Source organism: Podarcis vaucheri, assembly GCF_965113315.1.
Source record: "Podarcis vaucheri genome assembly, chromosome: 3".
NCBI classification, from domain to species: Eukaryota; Metazoa; Chordata; class Lepidosauria; order Squamata; family Lacertidae; genus Podarcis; species Podarcis vaucheri.
This window is the reverse complement of record NC_138761.1, coordinates 1,242,100-1,263,818: the sequence shown is the minus strand read 5'-3', so window position 1 is coordinate 1,263,818 and position 21,719 is coordinate 1,242,100. Positions and strand designations below refer to the sequence as shown.

General features: G+C 55.2%; 3 protein-coding genes and 1 long non-coding RNA gene across 9 annotated transcripts in view; 3 read left to right on the top strand and 1 right to left on the bottom strand.

Moving 5' to 3' along the window:
* Positions 1-8,536, top strand: part of DNMT3A (DNA methyltransferase 3 alpha) — a 53,671-nt gene extending 45,135 nt beyond the window's left edge. For 3 of the 5 annotated variants that reach the window (XM_082217515.1, XM_082217512.1, XM_082217514.1), the window contains 8 exons: positions 64-148; positions 241-386; positions 511-601; positions 2,411-2,559; positions 4,197-4,336; positions 4,605-4,674; positions 5,719-5,837; positions 6,117-8,536. In XM_082217515.1, coding sequence (XP_082073641.1) covers positions 64-148; positions 241-386; positions 511-601; positions 2,411-2,559; positions 4,197-4,336; positions 4,605-4,674; positions 5,719-5,837; positions 6,117-6,258 — 942 coding nt within the window. In that variant the 3' untranslated portion in view covers positions 6,259-8,536. The remainder of the gene's footprint in view (positions 1-63; positions 149-240; positions 387-510; positions 602-2,410; positions 2,560-4,196; positions 4,337-4,604; positions 4,675-5,718; positions 5,838-6,116) is intronic. The other 2 variants (XM_082217516.1, XM_082217513.1) reach the window with 1 other exon arrangement.
* The window catches only part of LOC309529773, a 405,398-nt gene that overhangs the window by 265,256 nt on the left and 118,423 nt on the right, over positions 1-21,719 (bottom strand). The window lies entirely within an intron of this gene.
* The window catches only part of MAPRE3 (microtubule associated protein RP/EB family member 3), a 125,809-nt gene that overhangs the window by 19,722 nt on the left and 84,368 nt on the right, over positions 1-21,719 (top strand). The gene's annotated exons all lie outside the window — the stretch shown is intronic.
* DPYSL5 (dihydropyrimidinase like 5) overlaps positions 21,300-21,719 on the top strand; it is a 38,347-nt gene continuing 37,927 nt past the window's right edge. For both annotated transcript variants that reach the window (XM_082216584.1, XM_082216583.1), the window contains exon 1: positions 21,300-21,377. The gene's annotated coding sequence lies outside the window, so the exon portion shown is untranslated. The remainder of the gene's footprint in view (positions 21,378-21,719) is intronic.

Sequence of the window (21,719 nt, the reverse complement as noted above, 5' to 3'; positions counted from 1 at the left end):
ACACACACACCCCGCCTTCCTCTCTCGCCCACCCCAACGCCGCCTCTCTTTGCGTCTTGGCAGGACCCACCAAAGGTTTACCCGCCGGTCCCTGCCGAGAAGAGAAAGCCCATCCGGGTGCTCTCGCTCTTTGACGGCATCGCCACAGGTGAGACTGCCCCTCTACCGGAAGCGAGGGCCGTGTTGGGGAGCAGACCCCCCCCTTGCGCAGCTGTGACTCCCCCCCCCTCCTCCCTGCAGGTCTCCTGGTGCTGAAGGACCTGGGCATCCAGGTGGACCGCTACATCGCCTCGGAGGTGTGCGAGGACTCCATCACGGTTGGGATGGTGCGGCACCAGGGCAAGATCATGTATGTTGGGGACGTCCGCAATGTCACGCAGAAACACGTACGTGGAGCTCTGGGGAGGGGGGGAGGGCGGCTTCCCCTCCCTCTGTGTCGCTGGCCCAGGACCCCAGCCCCAGGGGGCGCCCCTCCCGCCTCTGACGCTCCCGCCTCCTTCCGCACTGCAGATACAGGAGTGGGGGCCCTTCGACCTGGTGATTGGAGGCAGCCCCTGCAACGACCTCTCCATCGTCAACCCCGCCAGGAAAGGCCTTTACGGTAGGTGCCCCCCCCCCCATCCCGCTCCCTGCCGGGGCTCACGCGGTCAAAGAATCGCCAGGTTTGGTCATCGGGCCCAGGCTTTCCGAAACTCGGGTCTCCAGCTGTTTTTGGACTACAGTTCCCCTCCTCCCTCATCGTTTAAAGACCTGCATTGGCTCCCAGTACGTTTCCAAGCACAATTCAAAGTGTTGGTGCTGACCTTGAAAGCCCTAAACGGCCTCAGTTCTTTATACCTGGGTCCAGCGCCGAGGGCCTTCTGGCGGTTCCCTCGCTGCGGGAAGCCAAGTTACAGGGAACCAGGCAGAGGGCCTTCTCGGTGGTGGCGCCTGCCCTGTGGAACGCCCTCCCATCAGATGACAAGGAATAAACTATCTGACTTTTAGAGGTTATCTGAAGGCAGCCCTGTTTAGGGAAGTTTTTAATGTTTGAAGTTTTACAGTGGTACCTCTGGTCGCAAATGGGATCCGTTCCAGAGGCCCGTTCGCAACCTGAGAAGAACGCAACCTGCATCTGTGCATGCACGGGTTGCGATTTGCTGCTTCTGTGCATGCGCGTGACGTCATTTTGCACTTCTGCACATGCGCGAGCGGCGAAACCTGGAAGTAACCCTTTCCGCTACTTATGGGTCGCCGCGGGACGCAATCTGAAAACGCGCAACCTGAAGCAAAAGTAACACGAGGCTACCAGACTTTGGGAAGACATCCGAAGGCAGCCCTCTTTAGGGAAGCTTTTAATGTTTAACAGACCACTGTATTTTAATACTGTGTTGGAAGCCGCCCAGAGTGGCTGGGGAAACCTAGCTAGATGGGCGCGGTATAAATAATAAATTCTATTCTATTCTGTTGGTCCCACTCGCTAGGGGTGATGGGAGTTGTGGTCCAAAAACAGCTGGAGACCCAAGTTGAGGAAGGCCTGATCTAGTCCAACGCCCTGCAATGCAGGAATCTCGGCTAGAGCATCCCTGACAGATGGCCCTCCGACCTCTGCTTAGAAACCTCCAAGGAAGGAGAATTCACAACCTCCCAAGGGAGACTGATCCACTATTGAACAGCTCTTGCTGTCAGAAAGTTCTTCCTGATGTTTAGTTGAAATCTCCTTTCTGGTTACTTGAAGCCATGGGTTCGAGTCCTGCCCTCCAGAGCAGGAGAAAACAAGCTAGTTCACTTTTCCATTTGATGGCCCTTGACATATTTGACATATCTTCTCCAGGCTAAACATTCCCAACTACCTCAAAGCCGTTTAAATCATCTTTGTCACTGATAGCTGTGACCCCAGGGTTAGGGTCTTCCTTTGCCTAGTGATGGTGGCGCTGTGGTCTAAACCACTGAGCCTCTTGGGCTTGCCGATCAGAAGGTCGGCAGTTTGAATCAGGGGTGAGCTCCTGTTGCTCTGTCCCAGCTCCTGCCAACCTAGCAGTTCAAAAGCATGCCAGTGCAAGTAGATAAATAGGTACCATTGCGACGGGAAGGTAAACTGCATTTGCATGCACTCTGGCTTGCGTCACAGTGCCCTGTTGCGGCAGAAACTGTTTAGTCCTGCTGTCCACATGACCCGGAATACTGTCTGTGGACAAACGCCGGCTCCCACGGCCTGAAAGCGAGATGAGCACCGCAACCCCCTAACCGCCCAGGGGTCCTTTACCTTCCCTTCCCTTGCCTAGGGGGCTAGAGAAGGGGGTTTCCCCACGCCCTTAATCGCCCTGGAGTGTGGGGCCAGAAGGGCTTGCCAAGGGAGCTTTTGTGTCTTGTGGGCTGGTCTTGGGTTTGCGCCCCCGTTCATGGCGGTCTTCCTCCCCTCCCACCCCAGAGGGCACGGGCCGACTCTTCTTTGAGTTCTACCGGCTGCTGCACGAGGCCCAGCCCAAGGAGGGAGACGAGCGGCCCTTTTTCTGGCTCTTTGAGAACGTGGTGGCGATGGGCGTCAGCGACAAGAGAGACATCTCTCGCTTCCTGGAGGTGAGAGGGTGGGCAGCGGGTGGGTGGCAGGCAGCGCTCTTTCCTCCTTGCCCGCCCTCCGAAAGTTCCTGAATCTCCCTGGGCGGGAGAGGGAGGAGCAGCCTGGGGGAATATGCTGGATCTGAGCCCAAGCAGCCAGAACAGGGCCAAAGGCACAACCTGTCTGGGCCTCTGCTGTGTTCCAGGCGCAGGGAGTTCCTCCGGCCACCAGAGGGCACCTGAGTGTTTCCAGGGCTCATCTTGCATATGCCAGTGCTTAAAAAGCAGTCTTGCCTAGCGGTTATAGTGGCAGAGCACCAGGTTCAAATCCCCCACTCTTCCAGGAAACGCTCAGCAGCTGGCTCTCAGCCTATTCTACCTGGCACGGTTGTGGGGATTCAATGAGGAGGGGCAGACCCATGGAGGCCACCCGGTGCTCCTTGCAGGGAAATTGGGGTCTCAGTGTTGACCTCCTGTCATCCCTGTCTGTTGTTCCTGCTGGCTGTCGGGGTTTTGGGAAGGGGGCAACATCTGGCAGCCTCTCTCTCTACTAAGTGAATCCAGAATGTTAGCCCCCCAGGGGTGAACATGACAGCCAGGTCAGAAATGAGGCTGAGAAGTTGAATGATCTGTTCCAGGATTGAATCAGGGTGAGGTGGTCAGACAGGGCCAGGGGTCAGCAAACTTTTTCAGCAGGGGGCTGGTCCACTGTCCCTCAGACCTTGTGGGGGGCCGGACTATATTTTGAAAAAGAAAAAAAAATGAACAAATTCCTATGCCCCACAAATAACCCAGAGATGCATTTTAAATAAAAGCACACATTCTACTCATGTAAAAACACGCTGATTCCCGGACCGTCTGGGGGCCGGATTGAGAAGGCGATTGGGCCAGATCCGGCCCCCGGGCCTTAGTTTGCCTACCCATGATCAGGGCATTGAATGAATGAATAAAATCTTTATTGCTGAAAGCAATAAGCCGTCACAATTTGCCACAATGCATAGAATACAAATAATTGATTTAAAACTGAACAACAGCAGCAAAGCAAACATACAAAAATGCGAAAATCACACCTGCATAAGTTAAGCACTCCATTTCTCTCGCTCCCCCTTATGATACTTTTCTTGGTGCCCTGCTCTCAACTTACTTGCAGCCAAGGCAAATTTTGCACCTCTGCAGTAAGAAAGACGTTCTTGCCAGCCAGCAAATAGAGATTTGCTGAAGGGGAGGTCGATTGGAAAGAGAGCAAAGGATGTAATATAGGATGTAATCTCAGGGATCCACAGAGAGGGAAGGGGCACCGAAGGTGGTCTTGTACAACCCCTGCGAGGCAGGAATCTCATTGGGTTCTAGATTAAACCGCAGGGCGCCTTCTGCTCAGTGAGGCCCTCCGGTGGGCAGGACAGGGCTGGCACAGGGGCATCAGAAGCTGCCTTCTACTGCACTGGCTGGCATCAGTGGCTTTCCAGAGCTTCAGGCCTGCCCTGGAGATGCCCATTCTGCGGGCAAGGCGGGCGCTGCGCCACTGAGCTCTGCCCCTTCCACAAAGGCAGGCGCAGGCCCTCGCCGGAAAGGTCTGGAGGGCCTGAGCCCCAAAGCGCAGCCCCCGCCCTGCCCACCCCGTGACGCCTTCCTCCTGCCCTCTTCTCTCTCGGCTGCAGTCCAACCCGGTGATGATCGATGCCAAAGAGGTCTCGGCCGCGCACAGAGCCCGCTACTTCTGGGGGAACCTGCCCGGCATGAACAGGTTGGTCAGAGGGCTGGCGCCAGCACCCAGAAACCCGCCCGCGCCAAGGAAGCGGTGAGGTCCTGCCAGCACCCTGCCTGCGTTGGGACAGAGAGGAAATAATAATAATAATAATAATAATAATAATAATAATAATAATAATAATAATAGAGGATTAAAACTTGAGCCTGCTTGCAAACTCCTCAGGCACACACATCTGTGAGGAGGGGGCTTGGGGGGGGCGAAGGTGTGAGGCCCAGGAGGTGGGGGGTCTTGCAGGGAAGGGCCTTGAGGCTCCCGGGATCCCTGTTCTGGGCTGATCAGTTGTCTGTTTCCCCTGCAGGCCGTTGGCTTCAACTGTGAATGATAAGTTGGAACTGCAGGAGTGTCTGGAGCATGGCAGGATAGCCAAGGTGAGTGCAGGGAATTGGGACCGGGAGGGGAAAGGGCCTCTAGTTGAGGAAGGAAGGAAGGCAGGAGTTGCCAAGTGGTCAGACCTCACAGGCAGGGAAGGCCACCCACCTGGATATAATAATAATAATAATAATAATAATAATAATAATAATAATAATAATAATAATAATAATGTTTTTTTATTTGTACCCCACCCATCTGGCTGGGCTTCCCCAGCCACTCTGGGCGGCTTCCAACAAAGATTAAAAATACATTAAAATGTCACACATTTAAAACTTCCCTGAACAGGGCTGCCTTCAGATGTCTTAAAAGTAGTGTCATTCTTTATCTCCTTGACATCTGGTGGGAGGATGTTCCACAGGGCGGGTGCCACTACCAAGAAGGCCCTCTGCCTGGTTCCCTCTAACTTGGCTTCTCGCAGTGAGGGAACCGCCAGAAGGCCCTTGGCACTGGACCCCAGTGTCTGGGCAGAACGATGGGGGTGGAGACGCCCCTTCATGTATACTGGACCGAGGCCGTTTAGGGCTTTAAAGGTCAGCACCAACACTTTGTGTTGTGCTCAGAAATGTACTGGCTTTCAAAGAGAACCGGACCAGTTCCTGAAGGAGGAGAGGGCTGTGAGAGGCTCCAGCTCTGTCTCCACAGTCCAAGGCAGCCATGTGGCCCCTGGATCCCAGTTCGAGGGCAGAGTTGCCCTTGTGTCCGATTCCCACTTGCGGGTTTCCCTCTGGAACGCCTGCTTGGCCCCTGTGATAATTTGAAGGGCCACGGGCCTGATCCAGCAGCTCCTCCTTCTATCCTGATGAGAACAAGCCAAGGGTACCCTCTTCTGCTGAAGCTGCCAGTGGCCCCTGCAGTTGCTGGTCAGAGTTGGGGGCAACGGGAGTCCCCTGCTGAGGAAGGGCAGGGGGGTCAGGCAAAGCGGGGGCTGGGGGAGGCGAGGGGCCCGCTTCATGGGCTGGGACGGGGCAGGTGGGCAGGGTGGATGTCCCGCAGCCGCCCCCCCGGCTGACCTTTCCTCCGCCCTCTCTGCTCCCGCCCAGTTCAGCAAAGTGCGAACCATCACCACTCGCTCCAACTCCATCAAGCAAGGCAAAGACCAGCATTTCCCCGTCTTCATGAACGAGAAGGAAGACATTCTGTGGTGCACGGAGATGGAGAGGTGGGGGCCTGCCTTCCTGGCGAGGGGGGTGGGCTGGGTGGTGCTGGGGGCTCCTTCCCCACTCGACTATTCTGTGCTGTGGGGCGGGAATGGGGGGCTGGCTGGCTGGAGTCCTGGCTCCCTGCACATGGGCATAGCTGTCAACGTTTCCCTTTTTTAAAGGGGAATCCCCTTATTCCGAATAGGGTTCCTCGCGAGAAAAGGGAAACGTTGGCAGCTATGCCTCCGGGGCCTGCTGCCACGCTGGTGCTGACTGCCCCCCGCTTTCTTTCCCCGCAGGGTCTTTGGCTTCCCGGTCCACTACACCGACGTCTCAAACATGAGCCGCCTGGCGAGGCAGAGACTCCTGGGTCGCTCCTGGAGTGTGCCAGTGATCCGCCACCTCTTTGCCCCCCTGAAGGAGTACTTTGCCTGCGTCTAAAGAGACACCCGCCCTCGGAACTGGCAAAGCAGAGGAGGAGGAGGAGGAGGCGTCTCAAACACAACCCCCCCCCCCCGAACAGAAGAGAAGGGGCACCAGAGAGGAAGAGGAGGTGGTGGCTGGTGGGCAAGAGGGAGGGAGGGAGGGAGGGAGAGGACGGGCCCACCCACCCACGGGAGGGTCTACCACCCGCCCATCCTCTCCCTGGGTCAAACCGCCCCAGACCAACCGACCGGCCCCCCTTTTCTGTTGGTGACCCTTCAATTTCCTGCTCTTTCTGGACGGCTTCGTCTCGTCTGATGGGTTTCCGCCTCTCCTCGGCTGAGCCCCGGGCACGGAGCCCGTCTGTCCGGGCGCCCACGGGCGTGTGCCCCCCCTGCCAGCCTCCGCAACGGAGGAGGAGAGCCCAGAGCTGAGCGGGCCTTGGGGCGACAGCTTCGCCCCTGCTCAGTCGAGGAGCACAAAGGGAGGTGCCGGGGGGGGCCTCCTCACATCTACCAGCGCCATTCCTGCGGTGGAGGGTGGGGGCGCAGGCCCGGAAGCTGCCCGCCCCTCCCTCCCCGCCCCCTCCCACCCTGCCCCCCCTTCCCCACAGTATTTGGGTGCCTACCAGGCCGGAGACCTTGACCAGTCCAGCTCCTACAGCCGCTCTTACCTCTTGTTTACAGTTTATATATATGTGAGAGTTACGTGAGAGAAATGTCTATATATATATAAAAAAAGGTACTGTTACTGCTGTACAACTGACTTTCAAAATGGTGCTTCTACATCAAGGGAGAGGGCGCACCCGTGGCAGCTTAAGGGGGGGGCTCCGTGTGCTGGCCCCCGGGGGGGCTTCTCAGAAAGGGAGGGCAGGCGGGCTAGGAAGGGCGGGTGCCGCTCTCTGCCCTCGGTGTCCTGCAATAATGCTTTCCCCCCTGCAAAAGGCAACCCTCAGGCCCACCCTCTGCAGTGTCCCAAATAGTGGCCCCCACGTAAACTGGTGCTTTCTCACAAGGGGGGGCCCCTGGGTGTCCTCCCCAGCGGGCAGACCGGGCGCTCAACTCAGCTGAGGTCTTTCTTTCTTTCCCCCCATTTCTGCCCCTGGAACCGCAGGCTCAGCAGTGGGGGGGGGGGTCCGTGAGGGGATGGAGGTAGATAAAGGGGGTGCCCTTTGGCGCCCGCCCCTCCCCATTTCTCCGCAAGCACGGGAGGCATTTGGGGGGGTCCGTGCCGCTGCTGCCCCCTTCCACCCGCGGCTGATGTGAACGGCAGGGCTTCTGTTTTGCTTGAACAGGCTCCGGCTGTGCTACCCGTCCCCCCCCCCGGCTGGCCCCCCAACCCACCCTTTGCAAGGCCCCCCCACCCTCCAAATACAGGGTTGAGGGGCAGCTCCTCCCAGGGTCCTTGTGCAGAGGGCGGGGGGGGTTCCTGGGCTCTGCCTCCCTTGGCAATTGTGTGCACTTTAGTCCTTTGGGGCAGGGGGGTGCAGAGAGCGGCCAGCTTCGCCCCCCACCCCCCCGGACGCCCCTTGGGGCGCGGCCTGGGAGGCTGCTTCTCCCTTCCGCTTGTGGGGAGGGCTCCCAGCAGGGCCCGAAGCCCTTGGTGCTAACGGGGAGCCGGGTTGGGGGTCCCCTGCTGCCCCCCGCCTCTGCCTCCCCTCCCCCCGCCGTCTTCCCTGCGTTCATGGTGCTCTCGGAGGCAGCGGCTTGGTGCTGAGGCAATGCTCAGGAGCAGGGGGGCCGGGTCTGCGGGAGACTGCTGGGCCCCCCCCCCAGCGGTTGAAGCAGTTGCAGCTGGCAGGGGTGCTCTCTGGTCTCGGTGCTAACCGGGGAGCAGGCAGGCAGGCGGGGGCCTCCTCTCCCTTCCCCTCAAACTGTGAAAGGTGCTGGGGTCTCGCTCAGGACCCGATGGGGAAGCCAAGGGAGGGGGGGCACGGGAGAGGGCTGTCTGGCAGGACCCGCTCCCAGCTGCCTCCCTGGCATGTGGGCAGGCGGGCATCTCCCTCTCCAGCCCCCCCAGGCAGGTGGCACTTCGATGGCCCCCACCCATTGGCCGCAAGGGGGTGGGAGAGGGAAGGAGGGGGCCGCCTTGGGGCTTATTTTAGTCTAACTTCTTTGGTGCTATGCGGGACGCCTGGGGCCCCCTCCCGGCCATGACCTGTCCCTTTGGGGGGGCTTCCCACCCGGGCCAAAGGGAGCCCACGGAGCACTCCCAGCCCCTGACCAGGGAAGCTTATCTTGGCGGAGAATCGAAGGTGGGGAGGGGGCAGCGGACCCTCCCCACAGAGCCTTCCTTCCAGCGCCCCCTCCCTTAGGTCTGCCTGGCAGACCTCTTTCTGAGCAGCCCAGCTTCATGGAACTCCCCCCACCCCAGACCCCTCCCCAAACTGGAAGTGGCCTCTCGGGAAAACCTCCTGTCTGTTTTGTCTTTTCAGCCCCCCAACTCCCCCCCCCAAGGCGTCCCGCTGTATTTGTCTTGGATCTGTTTTGCTGTCTGCTACAGAATCCACCTGCTTCCCCCCGGGGGGGGCGAGAGGAAGATGGGGGGGATGGGGGTGGCTTTAGGGACCGGCTTGACTCTGGTCTCCTCTTGTGATAAAGAGGCCCCCCCTCCTGCCAGGTTGCAGAGCCCTAGACTGAAAAGCGGAGCAACCGGACTGCCCCCCCCCCACTTGCCTGAATTCCTTTGTCGACCACAGAAGGATATGGGGGCAACTAAGGTGCTAAAAAAAAATCCCTCTTTTATCACAAATCTCTATTGTTAACTTAAGTCTGCTGTCTGGACAATGACTGTTTTTTTTGTTTTCTTGTAGTGGAGTTTTAAAAGAGCTCTATTATTTTACTCTTATATATTATTATTAAAAAAAGAAAAAAAGGCATTTTAACTTTGTACTTGAAACCTTTAAGGAAAGATTTCATGTGTTTTAGCCTAGGCATTGAAGTAGCTGAGACGCTTTTACTGTTTGTGGGAAATCATGTATTCATGCTGAAGAAATAAATCTTGTCAAGATCCTGGGAAGAGCTCGGCCACGTTCCCTGCTCTCCAGCCGTCGCTGCTGCCTTCCCGACATTCCATGCCGCTGACCGCCTCCCCGCCCCCCCCCCTTGCACCCAGCAACACCCCCCTCACTTTACTTTTCTTTGCTAGGATGATTTTGGGATGCGCCATCCTTTCTGCCGCTTCCCCCCCGCCTCTCTCTTTTTTTTTAGGGTTGCTTCTATATTTATTGACAAATAAATAATGTACATTTCAGAGTATGGTTCTGCTATGCCAGGGGTGGAAAGTGGGGTGGGGGGGTGGGAGGCCCAGCTCTCCACCCCCGCCGGGCAGGCTGTTGTATCTCTGTGTAAGTATTGCTCGTGACATAGCTGTTTTATAAAAATAATTAAAAGGTCCATGGTGCCGCAGATGTTAGAAAGTCTGTCCGTTCCGCCTCCATCCCATCCTTTGCGTTTTTGGTTTTCTTTTTCCATTTGTGCCCAGGACACTCTGAGAAGGAAAGGCTCCTTTGCTGATGTACTTTGTGCTGGAGAACACTTGAATAAATGTTCTGTTTTGTGCAAAAAGGAAAAGCGGAAAAGCCCCGGAGCCTGTCTGCCGTCATGTGCTTTTTGTCGCCCTCGTGCTCCGAGCGTTCGTGGCAGCGGCAGGGTGGCTCTTGCTGGGAGGCCGGGGGCACAGGCAGGCCCCCCCAGGGGTCTCTCCTAGCAGAGAAGGCCACTCTTGCAAAAGGGTCAAGGGGATCCACCAGGCCACATGCTTCACACAGCTGTGGAGCCTGAGAATCCACTCCCTTCGGTCGCTGGCCGTGGGAAGGCTGCCTTTGCACACCCAGAAGGAGGCAACTCGCCTTGTTTATGGGAACCGGCCGCTACTGCTGGTAAAACGCCTGTCTAAAGCAGGATCTACTTCTGACATCAAAAGAATACCCAATTTCTACAGAGTTCTGTGTTATTTAGTTACGTATATGCGGTTGAGATTCCTGCATGATCCTTGGGCAGCATTCAAAACCCACCAATTGGCCACTTGTGACCAAGTGAAGATGCCCAGGTGCCAAGATGCCCAGGTGCCTGGTGCCTCCACCTGGTGGCGCCTGCCTGCCTGTGGATCCTTGGATCTTGCCCGTTTTCACACACAAGCAACACATCCTGTAGAAATCTAACCATGCTATTTTATCTGCACAATCAGAATGAATTTCAGGATCCAAAAAGTCGTACTGAAAAATACAACTTTAGAGCCAACCAAATGGCAACTACGGATTCTGTTTTGGCGATGGTTGCCCTGGCTTAAGGAGCCATTTGGCGCCTCACTCATATATATCTGTGAGTTTTTATCGCTGCCCTTGAGGTTCCTTCCAACTCTGATTCCATGCTTAATGTTTACTATTTAAGCAGAAGACAAAAGTGCCAGGTAACCACTATAATTCTAATACGGGTTGCGTTTGGGAAACGAGAGATTTCTGCCTGCTTTTCAGGCGTAATCTTGCCAGGCCTGGATGTAGTGCCAACTCTAAGCACTAAATCTGGGTGTAGCGGCCAGACGGTACCTGCATCTATTTATTATAGCTACAATTTATCTCACTGATTGCTCTTAGTTACTAATTTTCCTTTAAGACAACCCCCCCTCCCTCAGTCTAGCTCTCTTGAGACAAGGTCAGAGGTCCTGTGAAGGACCACCAGGTCTGCGTGTGCCACTGGGCAAAAAGCACAGGTTCAAATTACACCACACATGGGAGTGAGGAGGGAGAAGGAAGGATGAGAAACGTGTTCCAGATGCATCTTTGGCTCCCCATAAAGTCACCTGGAAGCCATTCAATTTGATTGTCACTTAGAAATCAAAACAATCCCATATAAGCCACACAACTCTCCCCCCACCCCACCCCTGCCAAAAGGGAAATAAGTCAATATGATAAAAGGTGTGAGAAGCACTTTAAGGGTTTAATGGTCCTGGGAGAACAAGGAAGGTCTTACTCCCCTGGTGCCTCAGTGCTCAGCCCCCCCTGCACAGCAAATGGCCCCCCTGCTCCATTCTAGGCACCCTGTGTTTCCCCTAGCACAGATTGAGGAAGGTGGTATCCTGCCATTCCGTATCTTCCCAGGGTGGCTTACGCAACATCAACCAAGGTTCCAGTGACACTAGCCAGAGTCATGCTTTGTAGCTACAAAAGTAGGGTTTAGTGGCAGCAAGATGCAGCCTCATGCCAACTTTACATAACACCTTGATCTGCTGCCCAGGATTTGGGCCACATAGGCCAGGGGTTGGCAACCTAAGGCCTGTGGGCCAGATCCGGCCCAATCGTCTTCTCAATCCGGCCCACGGACGGTCCAGGAATCAGCGTGTTTTTACATGAGTAGAATGCGTCCTTTTATTTAAAATGCATCTCTGGGTTATTTGTGGGGCATAGGAATTCGTTCATATCTTTTTTTCAAAATATAGTCCGGCCCACCACATGGTCTGAGGGACGGTGGACCGGCCCCTGGCTGAAAAAGGTTGCTGACCCCTGCCATAGGCCTTCAAGCAGAGGACTGTCTTCTGCAAACTAGGACACCCCACCAGCTTTCACAGCCTGGGAGGGGCAGCTGGGTGGTTTTCAGTAGACTCCAGCAAAGAGTTGTCTGGAAAAGGTGGAAGCTGCACAGAAACAAGATGTTTGAGAGAGAGAGAAGTTTCTCAGCTTGTATCTCTCACACTCCTTGGGTACCCCAACACCAGGCTCCGACCCCCAAACGCTCGTCCTCTTGTCCTTCCCCAGGGGGACCTGACTTCTCAGCCCAGGACTTCTGAGGCACCAACAAGGCGCACTCCGGGGAACATAGGATAGGATTAGAAAAAGAAGAGGCCGAGTGGGTCGTTTGCGCAGCCTCTGAAGGGGCTTGCCTTCACTTCCTGAGGCAGAAATGTTCCCTGCTTATTTTGGGCAGTTTCTGCCCTATCCGCAGTTTAAATCAATTTATTCTTTGCCAGTGCCATGCATATATGCGGTTGTGTGCAAGTCAAATGCACATAAGAGGGGAGACACCTGAACTTGGAATATTTTCTGCTAAAAAGGGACAGCACACAGAGTAATAATAATAATAATAATAATAATTTATTATTTATACCCCGCCCATCTGGCTGGGCCTCCCCAGCCACTCTGGGCGGCTTCCATAAAAACCAAAAATACAATAAAATATCACACGTTAAAAACTTCCCTGAACAGGGCTGCCTTAAGATGTCTCCTGAATGTCAGGTAGTTGTTTATCGCCTTGACATCTGCTGGAAGGGTGTTCCACAGGGCGGGCGCCACTACCGAGAAGGCCCTCTGCCTGGTTCCCTGTAGCTTTGCTTCTCGCAATGAGGGAACCGCCAGAAGGCCCTCGGCGCTGGACCTCAGCGTCCGGGCAGAATGATGGGGGTGGAGACGCTCCTTCAGGTATACTGGACCGAGGCCGTTTAGGGCTTTAAAGGTCAGCACCAACACTTTGAATTGTGCTCGGAAACGTACTGGGAGCCAATGCAGGTCTTTCAAGACCGGTGTTATATGGTCTCGGCGGCCGCTCCCAGTCACCAGTCTAGCTGCCGCATTCTGGATTAGTTGTAGTTTCCGAGTCACCTTCAAAGGTAGCCCCACGTAGAGTGCATTGCAGTAGTCCAAGCGGGAGATAACCAGAGCATGCACCACTCTCGCGAGACAGTCCGCAGGCAGATAGGGTCTCAGCCTACGTACCAGATGGAGCTGGTAAACAGCTGCCCTGGACACAGATTTGACCTGTGCCTCCATGGACAGCTGTGAGTCCAAAATGACTCCCAGGCTGCGCACCTGGTCCTTCAGGGGCACAGTTACCCCATTCAGGACCAGGGAATCCTCCACACCTGCCCGCCTTCTGTCCCCCAAGAACAGTACTTCTGTCTTGTCAGGATTCAACCTCAATCTGTTAGCCGCCATCCATCCTCCAACCGCCTCCAGACACTCACACAGGACCTTCACCGCCTTCACTGGTTCTGATTTAAAAGAGAGGTAGAGCTGGGTATCATCCGCATACTGATGAACACCCAGCCCAAACCTCCTGATGATCTCTCCCAGCGGCCGCATGTAGATGTTGAAAAGCATGGGGGAGAGGACAGAGCCCTGAGGCACCCCACAAGTGAGAGCCCAGGGGTCTGAACACTCATCCCCCACCACCACTTTCTGAACACGGCCCAGGAGGAAGGAGCGGAACCACTGTATAACAGTGCCCCCAGCTCCCAGCCCCTCAAGACGGTCCAGAAGGATGCTATGGTCGATGGTATCGAACGCCGCTGAGAGATCCAGCAGAACTAGGAAACAGCTCTCACCTTTGTCCCTAGCCCGCCGGAGATCATCAACCAGTGCGACCAAGGCAGTTTCAGTCCCATGATGAGGCCTGAATCCCGACTGGAAGGGATCCAAATGGTCCGCTTCTTCCAGGCGTGCCTGGAGTTGTTCGGCAACCGCTCGCTCAATCACCTTGCCCAGGAATGGAAGATTTGAGACTGGGCGATAGTTGGCCATCGTGGCCGCATCTAGAGATGGTTTTTTAAGAAGCGGTTTAATAACCGCCTCTTTCAGCGGGTCTGGGAAGGCCCCCTCACGGAGGGAAGCATTCACCACCCCACGAAGCCCATCGCCCAGCCCTTCCCGGCTTGCTTTTATTAGCCAGGATGGGCAAGGATCCAGGAGACAGGTGGTTGGTTTCACTCGTCCAAGCAGCCTGTCCACATCCTCGGAGGCAACAGATTGGAATTGATCCCACTCAACTTGGCCAGACAGAACTCTTGCACTCTCCCGCCCCGGCCCTGCTCCCACGGTGGAGTCTACTTCTTCCCGAATCTGAGCGATTTTATCTGCAAAAAACTTTGCAAAATCATTGCAGGAGAACATGTGGCCCACAGAGTGGCTAAGAATAAGAAAAAATATATAAGCCACAACCACCACACTACGAATCAATGTGCCACTGAGGAATACAAGCTCTCTAACAGCCATGGGCCCCTTGGGCTTGGCAGATACACTGCTGGTGGGCAGGGGGAGGCTGGCACAGCCTCAGGAGGGGGGCTGTCTGCATTGGTGTCCCTGAGTGGGAAAAGGAAGGGGATGCCCCTGCTTTCACTGGGCTGGGTTCAAGGTACTGCAAAGGGGGGAGGCTTACAGGGGGTGGGACACCCAAGAACTGCTGCTGCAGAAGAGGTCTTGCCAGCCAGCATCTAAGACCCAAGTTCTAGGATTCTGGGCTCCCTGCCAGATGAGACCAAAGAGGGCCCCGTCCAGCCCAGCATCCTCACCCCTTCATGAGACTCACAAGCAGAGCTCCAAGGCGACGGGTAGCTGGATGAAGGGCAGAAAGCTCCATAGCTGGGGGACAACCACCTAAAACATTTGTGGTCTCTATGGGGCATGCAAACCCCTTTGTACTGGAGGCAGACCTGGAGATCTGCTGGGCATCAGCTGTTGACAGCTTCACAAGGCACAGTCTGCACCAGATGAAGCAGACTCGAACCCATGGCTTCAAGTTACACAAATTAAGATTCCAAGTAGACATCAGGAAGAACTTTAGGACAGCAAGAGCTGCTCAGCAGTGGAACAGATGCCCTCAGAGGTGGTGGACTCCTTCCTTGGAGGTTTTTAAGCAGAGGTTGGATAGCCATCTGTCTTGGATGCTTTAGTTGAGACTCCTGCAGTGCAGGAGGTTGGACTAGATGACCTTTGGGGTCCCTTCCATGATTCTGGTCTGAGCTGTCCCACACTGACCGAGTCCTGAGGTCAGACTGAATGCTGTTGCTGTTGGCCTGGGTGGTCCCAGAAAGAGGGAGGAGAGCATTCAGTGCCTGAAGGGCCAAATCCCCATTGCAATCCAGGCCCCTCTTCCAGCTGGGAGGCTGAGCCTTGAGAGGGTCCACTTCCTTTTAAGCCTCTGCTTGTGCAACTGAAAGAGCAGCACCTCTGAGTAATCCAACTTGGGGCTTACCAGGCAGGACCTTCCACAGGCCGCCCAGCCCTGAAAAGCAGCCAAGCCCTTCGCTGTCCAAGGTACCAGCCAGGAGAAAAAATCTCCTGTGGAAAGCGAGCAAGTAATCCAGTGCAGAGCTTCAGGCTGTCCCTCCGTCACTCGCTGCATTCACCACTTGATTCTAAAATACTTTAGACAGATTAAAATTAGCTGAGCTTGCTAGGCATCTGGGTCGGCCGGGTGTGGGCCTGCGCTTGTTTGCATGCATGCTACTTTCTACTGAAGGAGTGTTGGGAAACGGACTCCAAAAGTCACAGTTTCTTTGAAAGACATCACGACAAACAGGACTGATATTAGCAACTGAATCCCTGAGATTATTCTTGCTGGCTCTCTAGCCCACCGCGGACTGGTTGACAAAGATCTGCAGAGCCCGCATTCAAAACTCTTGTGTGTATGAGCTGCCGCCTTCTCCTGGATGGCGAGGAATGTGGAGCGTTCGCTGACTCTCGGAGGACAGCAAGGCAAGGCGAGCATGCCATGAGCTCAGCCGCTGGGCGCACACTGGCAATGCCCAGTCCAGAAAGTTCTAATGGAGATAAACCCCACCAACCCCTGAACTCCCATTCGCACCTGCCTCTAAGTCACCAAACGCTGGGCAGTCTGGCCACCTCACTGCCCAGAAGGAATGTGTCAAAGGCCCAAAACATCACAACGGTGAGGGACTTAGGTGCCATGTGGATGGCAAGAAAGGGGAAAAAGGACTGGTGCCATGTGGGTGGCAAGAAAGGGGAAAACATCCCCTCTAGCCATAGTTTCTCTGTTAATCCCAGAAGTGTTAATATAAGTGGAACTGCAGTGTGGTCTATGACCCAGGAGGTGGTGCCCTGGTGTCAGAATCGACACCTAACATTTCTGCGCTGCCATGCTATCTTTGAGACACCTTCCTGAGCCTCACCCTTTTCCTCTCAGGAGGCTGCATTCCCCAACCCCTTTCTCTGCCCCATAAGCTCATCTCTGGCACCAGATGCCCAGCCCAATCAAAGTGCCCCAAGCGGTCATTTCCTTTTTATTCCTTAAGCTTAAATTCTGATTATCATTCCTCTTCCTGGCCCCTGCACTTTCCTCCTCTCGGGCATTCCTATGGCACACCTCCAGCTCCTCAACTGCATCACGGGACTACGGTTATCCTCCTTGCACACTCATGATACTGCACACAACCACCTCAGCTCTGTGGCCTGCTGCATATTTATTTCAACAGATTGTTAGCCTGCCAGCCTTAAAAATAGTTCAAGACCGCTGTCAACATTGCTAGGAAAGCTGTCATCAAAATTAAATTATGATTCTGTGAGGGAGGAAACCAGTGAGCAGAGAGCAGACAGAGCCACCCTTTGACACCGCTGCAACCATGTCCATTAGACAAGCCATTCTAGGCTCATCCTAAGGCAAAGAAACCCCATTTTCTGAAACTCATAAATTCACCCAAAAAGCCAAATAAATGGTTTTATTTCATTCCAAAAGGTAACAAAATTGTGATCCGGGGATGGAGGGGAGGGGACCTGACTCATGGCATAAATGGAACAGGGATGTCATAGTGCTCAAGATGTGCCCTCATATCCCAATTGCTAAACTGGGTGTTATCAGTCCTGGCAAAGGGATCAGACTAAGGTGTTACCAGAATCACAATACCCAGCTGGAAAGCCCATTCCCTAGAGGGGAATGAGACCAAATTAATGAGAACAAATAAATGGTGTTAACCAAGTTGTAACGACAAAAGGACACATAGATACTTCTGCCAGTGTGAGACAGATGTTGCCACAATGCATGACTGACGGATGATGTCACACGTGCACAACATGCATGTGACACCTTATGGAGCACCGGCACTCTAGGCTCATCAGCCGGACTGTGCCAGAGTGCCCGAGTTTCAGCCCTCCAGTGCGAACCTGCAGGTGAGCACAGTGTGCCTTCCCTTCGGACAGAAAGACACTCTGGACTTGTCAGCAGCATTGTGCCGTGCCAGAGATGCAGCCCTTCGGCACAGCCCTGCTGATGAGCCCAGAGCACCTTTCTGTCCAGAGGAGAAGGCACACTGTGCTCACCAGCAGGGTTGCACTGGAGAGCTGGATCTGTGGCATGACTGCACCGATGAACCCAGAGCGCCGGTGCTCTGTATGGTGTCACACATGTGGCAACATTGATGAGCTGGATGCCATTGTCCAAAAAGAGAGGAGACACCCAGAGAAGTAGAACAGCACATTGTGTTGCTGATACTTACAGATCTTCTTCTTCTTTGGTGATCCCTCATAGCCAAGGAAGATTGTCTTCCAGGAACACCGTCTTAACAGTGAGTCCGTAAGTGACTGTGGAGGCCAATTCTGGATCCACATGTCCTTCCACAGCGGGGACATTGGTTTTTGGGCGGGAGTTGATCACGGTGTGGATTTGCTACGCGTGCTTTCCTCTTAGCACGTTTCTCCCTTGCGTCCTGAGTTCGAGTGTCTTCAAAGACCATGACACCTTTGGTAACAGCTGTTCTCCAACTGGAGCGATCGCAGGCCAGTGTTTCCCAGTTGTCGGTGTTTATACTACATTTCTTTAGATTTGTCTTGAGAGAGTCTTTAAACCTCTTTTGTTGACCACCAGCATTACACTTTCCATTTTTAAGTTCGGAATCTACCGGCCTTTTTGGAAGCTGACCTAACAGAGATTTGCCACTGGACCTGCAAGCCTGTGAGTCAATCGAGAGCAAGATCAGTTGGGAGCATGAAAGGCAGAGCAACCCTTCTGCCATGGCAGTAGAGGAGGAGGGCCCAATCCCTGATATCCATCTTGATAATTTCCAGGAGGCCATGGGCTCTGCCTGCCAAAGCACAGAGCCTTCAGCAGAGCCGCAGCTTTGGTAGCTACAGATTCCCATCAGTTAACCAGAGTGGTGCTGCACCAGTTCAGAGACACCGGTGGTGGGAATGTGGATGACCTCTACAGTTAAAGTGTTGCCAGAGCAGACCAAACTGCAGAGCAGGCTGTGTTGTACAGGGCGCTTCTAATAGTCTGTGGGCTTCTTCTGTGTAGCTGCATGTCTGCAGCTGTGTGAGCTGCCTTGGGGACCTGTGAGTCAAAAGACATGATAGGAATGTAAAGAAAGTGATCCTTGACCTTGAAAGTGCCCAGGGCTCATCTTTAAAAGCACTTTTTAAAAGACAGCGGTATTTTTAAAGACAAGTCATCTGTTCAGGGCAATAGAGGAAAAGAATGGGTATTTTTAATATATGAAATCCCTTTAAAAGACTGTAAGTTAATGTGTTCCTCTCCAATAGTCTCTTGTTTTGTAAATTCAGTACACCACACTCAGAGGTCAGGCACAAGGGAACCCACCTAGTTCTCCTGGCTCTCTTAGCAAGACCATTGCTGAGGTCTTTCCAAATAAGATCACCAACCTCGGAGTCCACTTCTCCTTCGGGAAGACCTCTCCCCTCCTGACGGGAAGGAGACTCCAATTCACACGGTTTTCCCCCGGCTTCTCCCTCTCCTGCCCCAGACTCAGCCCCCCATGGGACGCCTGTCCGTCCATCCGCCTGCCGGCCTGCCTTCCCCACAGGCTCTTCCCCTGGACAGAGACCAGCTTCTCCTCCGAGAGGCTCCATCCAGAGCCACTTCTCCCTCAGTCCACTCCTGGGTCCCAATCCCTCTTTCTGCCTCTCTCTCTCCCAAGGAGCCCTGTCTCACTTGAAGGCCCTCGTTGGGGAAGCTTCGCTTTTCAGGCTCAACGCTTTATTATGGCTTTATATGAGCTGGAAGCTGCCCAGAGTGGCTGGGGAACCCAGCCGGATGGGAGGGGTATAAATTATTATTATTATTATTATTATTATTATTATTATTATTACCACTTTCTCTTATCAGAAACTGCTTTTATTTTCCCTCCCAAAGTGCTGGCTCCGCCCCCTTCTGGCTGGCTGGGGAGCCAATCAGAGAGCGGCTCCAGCCCCCTGGTGGCATTCCAGAGGAACTGCACCCCCAACTCTGGTCTGGCTCTGCTGTCAATCATAGCATCCCTCGGACAAGGGCTGCTGCGACTGATATATGTGCAAACCAGTTAGAGCTCCAGGACGGAAGGAGGAGTGTTTTCTCAAAAGTTCCTCCACAAATCACAGTGGCAGAAGAGGATGCCAGAAGTAGAAGGCAGCTTTCAGCCCAGCAGATCTAACCTCAGCTGCCCAAACTCAAGCGAAGAGGTGCCCGTGCCCACTTGCTAATTTCTGCTCACCAGGCTCCAAATAGAGAGAACCAAAGCTGTGCTTATAATGATTATTCATTATTGTATCCAATTTCAATTATAAATAAGCAGCTATTAGTGGTCAATAGAAAAGTGTGGGGAGACCCAGGGGGTGGGGAATGGGAGCTCCGCAAGGAACAGAGAACTCCCCTAATTTGGGGCATGGCTGCCACAGGTTCTGTGAGGAAGCCAGAGAGTGGGACAGCAGGGTGGTCTAGAGCCCAGTGTGTGGCAGTCATAAAAAAGCAAATCCCAGGCTAGGGATCTTTTGTAAAGGAATTGAAAATTAAACTGCCAATACCATGCCATTGTAGACATCTATGGTGCAATCGCATTTGGAATATTGTGTGCGCTTCTGGTCTCCTCACCAGAAAGAGGATATTGTGGAGCTGGACAAAGTCCAGAAAAGGGCCACCGAAATGATCCAGGGGATGGAGACAGTGATTCCCCTGTGAAGGAAGGCCGCAGGGTTTGGGACTTTTCAGTCTAGAGAAAAGGCAAGTAAGAGGCGACGCAGAGGTTTATAGAATTATGCATGGCATGGGAAAAGCTGATGAAGGAAAGCTTCCCCCCCTCTCTCATAACACCAGAACCTGCAGACATCCAGTGAAGCTGAATGTTGGAAGACTCAGAACAGATAGAAGAAAACGCTTCTTCAGTGAGCCAGCGTGGTGTAGTGGTTAAGAGCGGTGGACTCGTAATCTGGGGAACTGGGTTCGCTTCCCCGCTCCTCCACATGCAGCTGCTGGGTGACCTTGGGCCAGTCACACTTCTCTGACGTCTCTCAGCCCCACTCGTCTCACAGAGTGTTTGTTGTGGGGGAGGAAGGGAAAAGGAGAATGTGAGCCGCTTTGAGACTCCTTCGGGGAGTGATAAAGCGGGATATCAAATCCAAACTCCTCCTCCTCTTATTCACATGGCACATAGTTAAACTATGGAGAATGTTCCTGCAAGAGGCAGGGATGGCCACCAGTTGGGATGGCTCTAAAAGAGGACTGGACAAAGTAATGGCAGTTGTTGTTGTTTAGTCATTTAGTCGTGTCCGCCTCTTCGCGACCCCCTGGACCAGAGCACGCCAGGCCCTCCTGTCTTCCACTGCCTCCCTCATGCTGGTAGCTTCGAGAACACTGTCCCACCATCTCGTCCTCTGTCGTCCCCTTCTTCTTGTGCCCTCCATCTTTCCCAACATCAGGGTCTTTTCCAGGGAGTCTTCTCTTCTCATGAGGTGGCCAAAGTCTTGGAGCCTCAGCTTCAGGATCTGTCCTTCCAGTGAGCACTCAGGGATGGCGGAGGAGAGGGCTATTGATGGCTGTGCTGGAAACCACTGGAGGGTGAAAGTGGCCTTGTCCTTGAATCCTCTTGGGGGCTTCTGGTTGGTCACTGCGAGGATGCTGGACGATATGCGGAGATTGATATGCGGCCTGATCCAGCAGCTGGGCTGTCCTAATGGAACCTCCAGGTCCAGAGGCAGTCTATCTGCAGGCGCAGCTTGCACGGGGTTATTTGGGATGCTGCCTGAGATGTTTCCTACGACAGGGGGGCAGAGTCCCCCCCCCCAGCGGCCTGCCCCCCCCCCGAGGCCCACCCCGAAACCAGGCGGCCTGCCCGGCGTCCCCGTAGTGGGGCGCGGGCTCGGCCTGGCTCCCCGGAGCGAGCAGGCCCCGTCGCCATGGCGACGCGAGGATGGAGCCGGCCGCGCCCTGGTCCCTCGGCCCCGCCCCTCGGGAGTCGTAGTCCCGCCCCCCTCGGGGCGCCGGCGGCGCGGCGATTGGCCCGGGCGGCGAGCGGCGGGCGGGCGGGCGCGAGCTGGCCCCGCCCCCTCCCCTGCCTGGCGCGCGCGCGGCGAGGGAAGCAGGTGAGGCGGCGGCGGCGGCGGCAGCGCGGACGAGGGACAGGGCGGAGGGCGGCGCCGAGGAGAGCCGGTGAGGGAGAAGCGGCAGCCCGGGACCCCGTGGGGGCGCCTCCCGCCCCCCCCTGTCCGCAGCCCCCCCCCCCGCCGGGCCTCGCCCACCTGCGCCCCTCGCCGGGCTTTGTGCTGCTGCTCGGGGGGCGGCGGCGGGGCCTTTGTCTGGGGTGGGCGCTGCCCTTGCCCGGGGGGGGGAGGGAGAGGCGGGTCCGGCCCTTCGGGGGGGGGGACACACGCCGGCGACGCCGCTGACAATGGCCGGGGCTGGGCGCTTTGTGCTGCTCCGGCCGGGCTGGGCGATGGGGAAACTGAGGCACGGCGAGGGCGGAGGGACGGGGGGGTGGTCCTGCCGGTGGCG